The sequence below is a fragment of the Schistocerca gregaria genome, chromosome 7 (assembly GCF_023897955.1).
Source record: "Schistocerca gregaria isolate iqSchGreg1 chromosome 7, iqSchGreg1.2, whole genome shotgun sequence".
NCBI classification, from domain to species: Eukaryota; Metazoa; Arthropoda; class Insecta; order Orthoptera; family Acrididae; genus Schistocerca; species Schistocerca gregaria.
This window is the reverse complement of record NC_064926.1, coordinates 481,159,777-481,173,980: the sequence shown is the minus strand read 5'-3', so window position 1 is coordinate 481,173,980 and position 14,204 is coordinate 481,159,777. Positions and strand designations below refer to the sequence as shown.

The window sequence follows — 14,204 nt, the reverse complement described above, 5'->3', positions numbered from 1 at the left end:
GATCAGGTCAACTTGGCAAACCACACACTCTTTAAACTGATTGACACTTAATATAACATAAAAAGTACAAATCTTACCACAGGCTACATTTACCACTACCATTTCCTCCCAGAGCTGTCCCATAATCACTACCCAAGCCATCCCTGTCATTCCTCACCCCACCCCCCCCCTTCCCCCCCACGGAGAGAGAGGAAGGGGAACCCACCCCTCTCACGTCTCTACCCACATATAAGACAACAATTTCTCTCTCTCTCTCTCTCTCTCTCTCTCTCTCTCTCTCTCTCTCTCTCTCTCTCTCTCTCACACACACACACACACACACACACACACACACACAAAATCGTTTCATAGGTTGGCAGCACTCACAACATGAATGAAAACAAACAAATAGGCATAAACACTGTAGCAGTGATGAATGAAAAACAGTTAAGATAGTCAATTATAAATAGTGGAGTGCAGAAAATAACACAAAATACCAAAAACTGCAGATGTGAAATGAAGTCTGTTGACATCAACCATTGCTAGTATGAGGGGAAGGTGCAGACTATGTAAAGAAACACCGTAAGTAGCTTACTGACTAACTTCACAAATTAAATGCTGTTTTCAACCTAAAAGAATAAAAAAATAAATTTACAAACATGTGTATCCAATTTACAGAATATCACAGATGCTTTGTAAATAAAAGCGAAACGCTTCTGGTATAATTCTTTTTAATTACAATGCAATCAGTTCAAGACAGATAACCTATAACAACAGCTGCTGCAGAAGATAGCCATACAAACAAATGTATTATTTTATTGACTTCATAATTTTTCTCAATATCTGTGTAAAACAATAGCAAAAAAATTGAAAATGTATCAAATAAGTGCTTTCTGTAGACATCTTACCTGTGTTCTCTGAACACTTCTTTTAATGTTGTTTTGAATATAAGGAGAGAACACATCTAAATCAAATGGATCAACTTCACTTTCCAATTTCTCACACAATTCTTGCGAACACCCCATTAACACCTGTGGAAGTATGCAAAATTAGTACTGACAGTATAGTTAGTTACATTATCACAAATCTTCATAAATATTATGCAATACCTTGTTGTCTCTGGGAACTAGTAGGAGTGTCAGGTATTTAACATCAAGTAAAAATTGCAACGATTGTGCCTGACTCAGTGGTTTTGTATTCATAGTGGTTTTATAGAAATCGAAAATAAGTCCAATTATACATTCAACCAAGTCTTGATGAATCTTCCTGGAAAGAAACTTAATAAAAATACAATAATACTGAAAATGGAAAATGTCTTCAACCAACTGTTTAACATAAAAACTAATTTTATTTATAATTTTAACAAAATGATACAATACTGCTCTTTGGAACATGAGATACGTACTACAAAGATAACTGTATCACAGAAATCTACACTGAGATTGTTATTTCCTTTTCTGCAATGCAACAGGAAAAAACATTGACTGCAACAGTCTCCTTTGAACAATGTTAACCTAATAGTTTTCTAACACCTACAGAATGAATAAGAACACAGATTTGGCTGGGAGAGCTCTCTACTGAAAAGAAAGTATCAGTTTAACAATGTAGGAAGGATAGGTTGCTACTTACCATAACAATGACACATTAAAGTTTCAGATAGGCACAATTAAAAGCCACTGTGTAAGTGTAAAACTTTCGGCCATGGCCTTCATAAGAAAAAGAATCACACACACACACACACACACACACACACACACACACACACACACACACACACACACACACACCATGCACTCTCACAAGCAAGAACATATATGTCCACACAACCGCCAACACCGGTAGCTCTGGCAGTCGTGTGTGCTTGAAGTGTGCTCGATTGTCTGAATGAATGGTGTGTGTTTTTCTTTCCTTCTGTAACAAAGGCTGTGGCCAAAAGCTTATGTTTAAGTGCCTTTTAATTTTGTATGTCTGCAATTTAAAGTAAGTAGCACTCTATCATTTCCTACATTGTTGATATTCTGATCTGGAATTTCCCTTATTTGAAAGTATCAATTTATTTGAGATGCAAAAATATTAGACGGATGCTGTTATACATTTATTAAAATATAAACCTTTGATTTACAGCTCGAGTTCAAAAACATAAAACTAAAGATATGTAACGGAAAACATCAAATAAACAAGCTGCAACTTCTCTGCTACAAGAAACCAAGACAGATTACAAGCACAGAGCATCTACTTTACACACGACAATCTTATTCCGTATTTCTGTGGAGGTCTAAAATGATAATGGTGTACAGCAGCATGGCTTTCAGTAGGAAAATAATTACCAAACTGTTCTAAGCAAATTTACGATCAGCAAATGACAGCACTCTTCTATCCTGTCTCTCACTACCTTCCCTGCTTGCCCCATTCAACTTAAACCAAAACTCCATCTGAACTGACCATGAAGGCCCAATGGGAACAACAGGCCGCAGTGTCATCCTTAGCCCACAGGCATCATTGGATGCGGATATGGAGCAGCATGTGGTCAGCACACTGCTCTCCCGGCCATATGTCAGTTTGCAAGACCGGAGCAGATACTTCTCAATCAAGTAACTCCTCAGTTTGCCTCACAAGGGCTGAGTGCATCCCACCTGTCAACAGTGGTCGACAGACCAGATGGTCACCCGTCCAAGTGCTAGCCCAGTATGACAGCACTTAACTTTGGTGACCTGACAGAAACCTGTGTTACCACTGCAGCAAGACCGTTGGCCCCATTCAAGTTACTTGACCTAGTTTCCACACACCTTCCTCTCTGTCTATTCCCTTCAGCCTGAGCAATCACTCATAAACAGTCTATACAGGTATATATGTGCTCTCTCTCTCTCTCTCTCTCTCTCTCTCTCTCTCTCTCTCTCTGTGTGTGTGTGTGTGTGTGTGTGTGTGTGTGTGTGTGAGCGATAAAGCAGTACTGGACTGTCCATATATTTTTTGGACAATATATTCCTTATGTTAAACCAACAGCTACAACTAACTCAATAAAAATAGTTAAGTGCCAACTGGCAACAAATCAATTTACTATAGATGAGTGTTGTTTCACTTTTTGACTACAGGAGACAGAATTTTTACACAGCTAGGACCATTTCAGATAGATGCTCACTTAGAACTGAAAGGATGAAAAGAAGCATAACTCAAGAGACGCAATAATTCTGCAAACTGCACCAGTGCATTCTCTGGCATCCATTTATGTACTTCCACAGTTGCATTACTGTAGCACTTACAACTGTGCTATGCTGACCATTTATTACAAGTAAGATCACTGCCTCTCCAAACCATGTTGGTTAAAAACATGTGCCATGCTGGTTTAAAGTACAGCAGTTCTTATGAATATCACATGTGTTTACTGTTAGGTAGCAGTATTCACCAAAAGTGTCCAGTGAAGCGAGTGTTGCACAATCTGATCGATCAGATTTTTCCAATATTTTAGTGAAAGAAATCAATATATCAATGCATATGTATGATCCCCATAAGCACTTAAAGGCAAAGATAATGTGTGAAAACAAAGGCATCACAATTTTTTTTAAAAGAAATATGGAAACAAGAGGATAGAAATGAAGGAGAGTGAAAGGAAGGCCTTTTGGTCAGTGAGGGAAGATAAGGACCTTTTAGTTCTTACCGCCTATAAAGGAAGTGCCACAGTTCTTTTGTCTCGTGAAGTTTATTTGTCTAAAACGGCCTGTTTATTGGATGATTCGGCTTACCATAAACTTCGGAGGGACCCTACAGACCAGATAAAGTGGAAGACCATTTCACTTATTAAGAAGAGCTCCCTAAAAAAGGACACCATCAAAAAACTTCATCCAGGAGTGGCAGTATCACCAAGGTTGTATGGTTTACCGAAGGTGATCAACCTGGAACTCATCTCTGTCCTATTGTTAGTAATGTGGGCACTCCTACTTATAATTTAGTTAAATATTTTTCTCTAGTCCTCAGCCCTTATGATGGAAAATGTGAACATCATTTATCCAACTTGACTGATTTTATTGAACGGTTGAAGTTTTTATGCTTTGGAACATCTGACCTTATGGTTGGTTTCGGTGTGGTTTCTCTTTTCACCCAGGTACCTTTGGAAGAGTCGTTGTTGTTAATTGGTCAACTTTTGGATGATAAAACTACTGAGCTGTGTCGCCATGTGTTGACATCAACACATTTTATATTTAATGATTTTTTTTTAACAAACTGATGGTGTGGCTATGGGGAGTCCTCTTTCCCCTATTGTCACCAATCTTTTTATGGAAGATTTTTAAGATATCACACAGGACTACTACTCTTCAACCTATGTGTTTTTGGAGATATGTGAATGATATTTCCACTGTTTGGCCACATGGAATGGAAGTTCTTAGTCAGTTTTTAGATCATTTTAACTATCTTCATCCATGCGTCAAATTTTCAAATGAAAATTGAAAAAGATGGAAAATTAATTTTTTTGGATGTTCTAGTATACAAAAAAGGAAATGGTACCTCGGGACATGGCATATACTATAAACCCACACACACGGACTGCTATCTTCATTCAACGAGCTGTCATCCACCACATCAGCAGATGGGAGTTCTATGTACATTGCCATTTCTGATTCCAAAATTTTGCACAGGAACTGGATCATCTTAAGGATGTCTTCAAGCTCAACGGATGTACTGATCATGAAATTAATCGTGCTTTTCAGTTTAGACCATCAAGTGAACCAACACCGGATACTAGTAAATCAGTTGGTTTTCTATCCTTTGCTGGAAGTATTTCTTCAAACATTTCTAGGATTCTCAATAAATATGATATTAAAAGTATTCTTTTGCCTTTGGCCAAGACTAGGGCCCAGTTTGGATCTGTTAAAGATGAAATGGGAATGAGAAAGCATGGAGTGCATAAAATTCCCTGTCATTGTGGAAAGGCTTATATTGGACAGACTATTCACACTGTCCATGACGGATGTGTGGAACATCAGCGTCACATATGTTTGCTCCAGCCTGGAAAATCTGCCATCGCCAAACATTGTCTCATTAAAGGGCATAACATGTCATTTAAAGAGATGCGAATTACTGCTCCAGCTTCTCGTTATGGGGATTGTGTGCTCAAGAAATCCGTCGAAATATGATTATCTGATGACATTATTAAGAAAGAGAGAGAGAGAGAGAGAGAGAGAGAGAGAGAGAGAGAGAGAGAGAGAGAGAGAGAGAGGTTTTCCTTTAAGCAAGACAAGGACCCCTATTTTATCTGATTTAAAACAACAACGGTCTAGTTTTTTACCCGCTACATCTTAATCTGTAATTTATCACTTTCACCAGTTTCTACTGCCGGCAGTGCTGCAATTCTTCTCTTCGCAGGGGGCAGCTCTTCCACTTTTCGTGCAGACACAGTTGCCTGGACCTGGGGTATAAAGGAGTCACAGTTTCTCACGTTCATTCACTTCCGGTGTGATTGTGTACTCAGTGATTGCACCTGAAAATGGCGGGCAGATGGATCGCTGAAATAACGTGTAGTGAACACGATCATATCTGGTAGCATAGCTATGAAGAGTGCAAACAAGAAGGCAGAAAGTTCTCCCTTCCTACTAATCAAAGGGAAACTTTTATTTTTAGGTTAATCCACTGCCTGAAAGCCAGTGTGTTATGTAATGCCAAAAGCGAAAGGACTGAAGTTTTCAATTTGAAATAAGACACGCTGATATTTTCCAGATATAAAGTCAATATATGGAAAGACAAATTCCCAAATATAGATTAATAGGATACCTCAAATATAGAAAAACTGCCCACAACTTCCACATTTAAAAAATGCTGTAACTGATTTTCACAGAGCAGTCAAGGAAAGAAGGAAGGAAGAAAGATTAGGGTTTCAAGTCTTGCCAAAAATGAGGTCATTAGAGACAGAGTACACACTCAGATTGTTTCAAGGATGGAGAAGGAAATCAGCCACGGCCTGTCAAAGGAACCATCCCAGCATTTTCCTTTGGCGATTTTGGAAAATCACACCTAAGTCAGGAAGGTCAGACGCAGATTTAAACCATCATCCTTCTGAATGAGAGTCCAGTTGGCTAACCACCAGAGCAGTAAAGTTTTCTATGTAGTTTATTTATGGGCCAGAAAATACAGCATCTATTTTTGTCACAAATCACTTTTTAAAAAAATGATTAAGTCCCTACTGCACTGGGATGCCATGGCAGGTCTGCTGGCAGAGATGCCAGACAGAAGCATGGGATGTAACAGAGCCTCCCACACCTGTGACAGCTATGCTGGCAGAGCGATTGCCGCGAGCTTCTGCCGGCACGCCTGCCAGCCTGGCGATGCTGCCAGGAGAACACACAGCAGGACTCCAGCAGAGCTGCTGAGTGCTACCTACCACTCACCCGTACCTAGTTCTATCCGCACAAGTGAGGGCTATGGATAGTTCAAACCCCAAATATTTTATTTGCGAGATTCAGATGAGATCAGCAACTTGGAACACTCCATCTCAGAACTATTCAAAATGCGAACTGGGAAAAAAGTTGAGAATTATGAGGGTCACAAATGAAACTCAGTTTGAAGAATAAGCCTCTTCACGTTACAGTCACATTCAAACTACTTACAATAATGCACTTTCTGGACTCTGGCTCGATGGAGATAGTGGAAATTATTGATCCTCAGCTTCCTCGTAGCCTGTTTCTGAAGCTCCACTCCAACTACAAGATCTTTACACCACACATTTGCTATAAGGACTGTGTAAGTTTTCCTCAAAACCAACTTCTACACCGAAATAGCACAGCTACATCTTCTGCTGCTGCAAGTGATGCTAATAGGCCAGATACACACACACTAGACTTATTTTAAGAAAATAGATATGTAAACAAAGGAGACAGGTTTCTGAGTTTTCTAAAACATTTGTAAATTTACTTTCAGTTTATAAGAATGTACTTTTCAAATAAAAACTGAAAGCACATCTATGCATACTTTACAGATACAACTTAAATTGTAACTTCACTGAAGACAACAAACAATTAGCTACTGAGTACACAGGTCATGAAAATCTTTTCCTCTAGTAAGATTACTTTCCTTAAAACAGTTAACTTTTTCTTCAGTACACTCTCAGGATATCTCCACTACCACGCCAAACAAACAGAATTACATTTTCAGGATAATGGAAAATTTAGCACTGTAATTTCTTACATTATTACAAAGTGTGTAAAACAATCTGTTAATGTCACGATCAGCAGTCATGGGATGTGCTCAGAACATCTTTTTCTGTATTTTCCTTTTATTTCAAACTTGCACATAAAGCTTGTAGCTCTTCTACTGAGTGGAGACTGAAGGCAGTCCTCTGGCATCTCTGTTGGCATCTTGTACTGCCAGACCTGAGCACTGTCAGCAGAGTGGCCAAAAGACCCATGTCACCTCAGTGTGGCAAGACCCTTTGATGCACAAATTTAAAAGGTTATCATGCTAGCCTTAGTGCTTTGAAATTGAGTGCTAAAAAAAGTGATGATTGGTGAAGTTCTTCACTGGGCCATTTGCTTTTCCAAAAACTGCAGTAGCTTTTTTTGCACAATGACCTTTGTTTTCTTCTTTTGACTGTATTTAATGTTTCAGCAAATTATCATTCTACTGAGAAGGAGAGCATTTTCCTGCCAGCAAATCAAATGCATTTCTGATTGAAGGAATATCTCAACATACTTTTCTCTTCCCACCAAATTCAATAATTATGAAAACTGCAGAATATTACGTTTGACTTTTGTGGCCACTCATAGTCATGCTACCCATGCTTGACAAAGCTACAGACAGAACTGCCACAGCACTTAGTGCAGAAGTAGAACCAAAAACAACTATTTGCACATCAGGGGAAGAATATCGGTGCACTCAATATAGGTTGACAGGTTTTGTTTTCCAATTGCTATACTGCTGGGTATAGGCTCTCTATAATGACACATGGCTTAGAGCGTAAACTACCGAGAATTTTGACAGCCAGAGGGGAGAGAGAAGCGTGGGAAAACAAGCCCCACCTCCCTCGGGCAGGGCAGCAACCTACAGCAAAAGCAGAGCTGACAAAATAGTCACAGGGATTGCTGATTTCTTCTGGTATTGTGAAGGTCATAACTGAAAGAGGTGATGAATCAAGATTAGCCTTTTCACTCGTTTCAAAATAAGAAAAAGAATAATGAGCAAGGGAATTGGCTACTACGCAACTGCTATGTGAGGTTGGAAGAGCATTGTATATGAGGTAGTTCAGGGTGACTTCCAGCAGTATTTGACGCAAACATTGTTCGAAACACCTGCCACCTAAAACTGCCGCCTTAAAAGTGTCTGTGTTATATCAACTTTTAAATTTTAGCTAGCAGCTCTTTGTTCTATGATGCCAGTCCCATGCTTGTTGCATTATATGCAGATGAAAACAAGGGCCATTGTGGGGGGGGGGACTACTGCAGTTTTTGGAAAAGCAAATGTCCCAGTCTGATATGTGGTTGCCTTCATGTACTTTTTATTTATACACATTATATTTTCAAATTGGCCTTCGCAATACCATTAACTGATAATTGGTTACATTTTCAGATAAAGTTTGGTATGAAATAGCATCTATTAGGTAACTTCACATCTTTGCATTTTGACGCAGAATTCGCATCTATATTTGCATTTATAGTAGAACGAAAAATTTTCAGGTCTCTACATATAATGCAGCAAAGAACTACTTTTCTAGAGCTACTTTTAACTGCAATAACTTTTTTAAAGTTTAACTAGCTAAAAACTACCTTTTTGAGTTACTTCCCTTGTCTAACTGTGTCATCACCGCATTGAACAAACACTTAATGTGATGACTTGGGAGTGGCACTGGCTGCTGTGCGACTGTGACCATGCCAAATTGTAATATTTAACCAACACATTACGAACTCTCACTAATTATAGAATGAATAATAACAATGATTGATTTAACCACTATGTCACAATATTCTAGGGATGAGAGAGGTAAGTAAGTTTCTTCCGACATATACTTGGAGTAATATTCAAAAAGAATAATACTGTTCAACATGTTGCAAAAAGAAGCTCGCAAAAGATGCAAGGCTACTTGAACTTTGTATGGAGTACAGCTGAATTTCAGTGTTTTCAGTTTAAAGCACTGGAGTGTAGACAGTACTGTTGCTGCATGCATGTTAGTTAGATATTTGCATGTTCCGTGGATCATAACTGTGACCTCTCCCTATGATTTAGAATGAATCAGTTTGACAATTACAGTACATTGTTTCAGAAAAAAGTATGGAAAAATGCTGAACACTTGCATGATTTCTTATTTTTTTATTTATGTCAATACAGTGATTCACTACTTAACGTAGTTCATTTTCCGTCTACACTCCTGGAAATTGAAATAAGAACACCGTGAATTCATTGTCCCAGGAAGGGGAAACTTTATTGACACATTCCTGGGGTCAGATACATCACATGATCACACTGACAGAACCACAGGTACATATACACAGGCAACAGAGCATGCACAATGTCGGCACTAGTACAGTGTATATCCACCTTTCGCAGCAATGCAGGCTGCTATTCTCCCATGGAGACGATCGTAGAGATGCTGGATGTAGTCCTGTGGAACGGCTTGCCATGCCATTTCCACTTGGCGCCTCAGTTGGACCAGCGTTCGTGCTGGACGTGCAGACCGCGTGAGACGACGCTTCATCCAGTCCCAAACATGCTCAATGGGGGACAGATCCGGAGATCTTGCTGGCCAGGGTAGTTGACTTACACCTTCTAGAGCACGTTGGGTGGCACGGGATACATGCGGACGTGCATTGTCCTGTTGGAACAGCAAGTTCCCTTGCCGGTCTAGGAATGGTAGAACGATGGGTTCGATGACGGTTTGGATGTACCGTGCACTATTCAGTGTCCCCTCGACGATCACCAGAGGTGTACGGCCAGTGTAGGAGATCGCTCCCCACACCATGATGCCGGGTGTTGGCCCTGTGTGCCTCGGTCGTATGCAGTCCTGATTGTGGCGCTCACCTGCACGGCGCCAAACACGCATACGACCATCATTGGCACCAAGGCAGAAGCGACTCTCATCGCTGAAGACTACACATCGCCATTCGTCTCTCCATTCACGCCTGTCGCGACACCACTGGAGGCGGGCTGCACGATGTTGGGGCGTGAGCGGAAGACGGCCTAACGGTGTGCGGGACCGTAGCCCAGCTTCATGGAGACGGTTGCGAATGGTCCTCGCCGATACCCCAGGAGCAACAGTGTCCCTAATTTGTTGGGAAGTGGTGGTGCGATCCCCTACGGCACTGCGTAGGATCCTACGGTCTTGGCGTGCATCTGTGCGTCGCTGCGGTCCGGTCCCAGGTCGACGGGCACGTGCACCTTCCGCCGACCACTGGCGACATCATCGATGTACTGTGGAGACCTCACGCCCCACGTGTTGAGCAATTCGGCGGTTCGTCCACCCGGCCTCCCGCATGCCCACTATACGCCCTCGCTCAAAGTCCGTCAACTGCACATATGGTTCACGTCCACGCTGTCGCGGCATGCTACCAGTGTTAAAGACTGCGATGGAGCTCCGTATGCCACGGCAAACTGGCTGACACTGACGGCGGCGGTGCACAAATGCTGCGCAGCTAGCGCCATTCGACGGCCAACACCGCGGTTCCTGGTGTGTCCGCTGTGTCGTGCGTGTGATCATTGCTTGTACAGCCCTCTCGCAGTGTCCGGAGCAAGTATGGTGGGTCTAACACACCGGTGTCAATGTGTTCTTTTTTCCATTTCCAGGAGTGTATTAATCCCCCCCCCCCCCCCCCCCACACACACACTCACGCACGCACACACACACACACACACACACACACACACACACACACACACACACATACTAATACACATTCAGAACTACTTCTAATGAGTAAGAGTTATGAAGCTGGTATTATTTCACAAAAAAATATTGTTTTACTTGCTGTGTCAAATTGGGATAAGATTCCATCCTCCATCTCTATCAGCAACTAAGACTGACTGTTGTAAGCCAGTGAGGCTCACACTTTTATACCCAAAGGATGGCATCCAATCAGCTGGACTACGTCAGTTTGACAACAAGAAAATAGCATGTACTGGGGTGGCACTGTCCATGTCCACAGATTTTGTTTCTGCCTCTATTCAATGCTGCTTGCAGCACTATCCCTCATGTAAGATGGTAAACTGCAAGGAGTCATTCTCTGTGCTTTTTCTTTATGAAGTGCACATTTCCATGCTTCGATAAGTGCGTAGCCAGCGTCTCTAATGAAATTATTTTCACAAAATCTAATTTCAACTGTTTCCCAATAGGTTGGTGTGTGAGCAAATATTCTTGTTTGTTCAAAAAAGTCTTGTGCTTATTCAATGGGCTGTTGTCTGCAACCACTGATTCATCAAAATACCTACATTTAAGGTGGTGGTGATGCTCGCTGCAGCAATTAGCAACTGTCCATATGGACTGACACATACAACTTTTGCTACACTCGCGACGAATGTTACACATTCCTGGCACTTTCAGGCCTAGATTATCTTTAACGGGTCATAACATTTCTTACATTGTTCTGGGTGGACAGAAGACTGGTCTGATTCCTTAGCCATTTAGGACTCTACCAATCATGCTAGTTGCTGCATCGCAGAATGGAAGTGCTGTGTATCGGTCATCTTGGCTCATTTGAATGGAATCACATCTTGGTTCCTTTGACAGTGTCGATCTAATATCACAGATACAACACCCATTCCTTCTGAGCATCGTCATCAGACGATTAATCTCAGAGACGACATGGTCCTTGTCTGAAATAGCCGGAGCTGTATGTGTTAAAGTGTTCAGCACAACTCTCTTCTAAGCTGGAAAGTGAAAGCTATGCCCATTGAGATACAGATCTATATGTGTTGGTTTTCTGTACACAGACTGGCTGAGTCATCCACCTGATTTCCGTTCAACCAGCACATATAAAAAAGATAACTTCCCGTCTTCCTCCACCTCCACTGTAAATATTATGTTATTACATACACCCTTCAAATGATCAATTAAGTGCTGTGGCACCTCACTGCCATGCAGCCAAATTAAAAATATATCATCAATATTCTGAAGAAGCATGACAGCAGGAAGGGTGCACTGTTCAGTGCTCATTCTTCAAAATCCAACATGAAAAAAAAGTAGCTATGCCTAGTGTCAGTGGTGAAGCATGGCTATTCCATCAATCATTTCTTAATAATTTCCACCATACAGGAAATAAGCAGTCATCACTGTGCACTGGAATAATTTTGAAGGACAAGCATCGAACAATGCCTTTAATCAAAAGCAAGATATTAAATAAATAACAAAAAAAAAAAAAAAAAAAAAAAACTGGAAAAAAACATATAAACTGTTATCCAATAAAATGTCAATTTCCTTAGGAGCCACACTACAAATGAATTCCATCCCCCACCTTGTTACTTCGTGAAACAGATGGCTCATGTTCTTGATGCCTGAAATTCTATGCAGGTCTTCTGAAGCTCTGTCAATTTCATCAAGATTTCAATACCTACAATTATACTTAAAATAAATCAAACAACGTTAATTATTCTGATTAAAACTGTTACCCTTCTTGCACTTTCAGGCAGCCTTTGAAGAAATACAAATGTTGACAAAGAAATGTGTCAATCCTGAAGTGTGTTTGAAAACATAAGAAGCCTGATAATTAAAATAGCTACCTAGGCAACGTGTGTGGAGCCACAGCATTTACTTCATGGCAAACATTGTTCAGTAATGTCTGCAATGGCAGGCTCGGCTGGGAAGGCACTCTGATTTTTGACTGGACTCTATGTCCTCCCTCTCCTTCCTCTTCGATTGTCACAACATCCCATTGCTAAATTTAAAAAAATATATTTCAGCAAACCAATCTTACTAAACTGAGGTCAAATTAAAGTACACCAAATAAAATGTTTACAAACTCACAGGCATGAGGCACATCAATTTTTCCAAGTTTGTGGGAGAGAACAAAGTGTCACCCACGAGTTTCTGTATTCTTTTTGAAGTACATTCCTTCCACCTGTTCCACAATAGTAGACTTTCTTGTTTCAACAAATTGCACACTTCTTGCCATGGTGTTACTTCCTGTGGGCCATCTGACGAGTGCACAGGTATCTGTAAAATAAAAAATAAAAATGAACCAGCCTCATTAATTGGCTCTAAACACAATATTCTACTACTGCAACAGCAGAGAATATATTGCAACTGATTTCGGCTCTTGATTTCTTTACGAGAGCATATTGGGTATGACCATTTTCTTAGGCACACTGATAGAACATACTAGTAGCAAATAACCAAAAAATACCTTTTTGCAGCTATCTGGGTTGGGTTGTATGGGGAAGGAGACCAGACAGCGAGGTCATCGGTCTCATCGGATTAGGGAAGGATGGGGAAGGAAGTCGGCCGTGCCCTTTCAAAGGAACCATCCCGGCATTTGCCTGGAGCAATTTAGGGAAATCACGGAAAACCTATATCAAGATGGCCAGATGCGGGATTGAACCGTCGTCCTCCCAAATGCAGCAGCTATCTGCTTTTAAATAAAAGTATTTTTTGATTTAGTCTGTTAAATAGCCAATCCCTAATTTACCAAGAACACGTAACAAACCTGTGCATTATACTTTAACACTACATTCAAAACAAAAGTATAAGACACTACATTCAAAACAAAAGTATAAGTCTTCAAATTACTTCATTAGAGAACCAAATTGGTTGGATTAAGGACCCTAACTATGAGGTCCCAGTCAACGCTCACTGCATTCAAAACTGTTTCAGGTGATGAAGGCCAGACATAGGTGCTCATCTGCACGGAGGCAGGCTATCCTCTATGCTCACCCCCCCCCCCCCCCCCCCCTCCTCTGCGTCAACATGAGATGTGTGTAAAACAATTATCTAATGAATAAGATCGTTCTAATATCAATACAAACAATCAGTTTTTGAAAATATAAGCAATTGGATGGATAAAAAAATCTACTCACCAATCAGTGGCACAACACATATATAAAAATTGTATTACAATCTGCTAGCTTTCAGAGCCAGTAGCTCCTTCTTCTGGTAGAAGGTTTGAAGGGGAAGGGAGAGAGGTGAAGGAAAAGGACTGATGAGGTTAAGGAAAAGGGGCCAGTAAAAGAAGTACTCTTTTCCATTAATCCTACAAAAACTTTCTGACAGAATTTAGCGCAAATAGATCTGAAAACATAGATTACTACTCTTACATGCTCTG

At 40.7% G+C, this 14,204-nt stretch overlaps 1 protein-coding gene across 2 annotated transcripts in view; it reads right to left on the bottom strand.

The window, feature by feature from the left end:
• The window catches only part of LOC126281920 (conserved oligomeric Golgi complex subunit 1), a 114,650-nt gene that overhangs the window by 34,128 nt on the left and 66,318 nt on the right, over nucleotides 1–14,204 (bottom strand). For both annotated transcript variants that reach the window (XM_049981249.1, XM_049981250.1), the window contains exons 11-14: nucleotides 12,911–13,099; nucleotides 12,667–12,821; nucleotides 1,089–1,245; nucleotides 888–1,010 (exon numbers count right to left, since the gene is read on the bottom strand). In XM_049981249.1, the coding sequence (XP_049837206.1) occupies nucleotides 888–1,010; nucleotides 1,089–1,245; nucleotides 12,667–12,821; nucleotides 12,911–13,099 (624 nt within the window). The remainder of the gene's footprint in view (nucleotides 1–887; nucleotides 1,011–1,088; nucleotides 1,246–12,666; nucleotides 12,822–12,910; nucleotides 13,100–14,204) is intronic.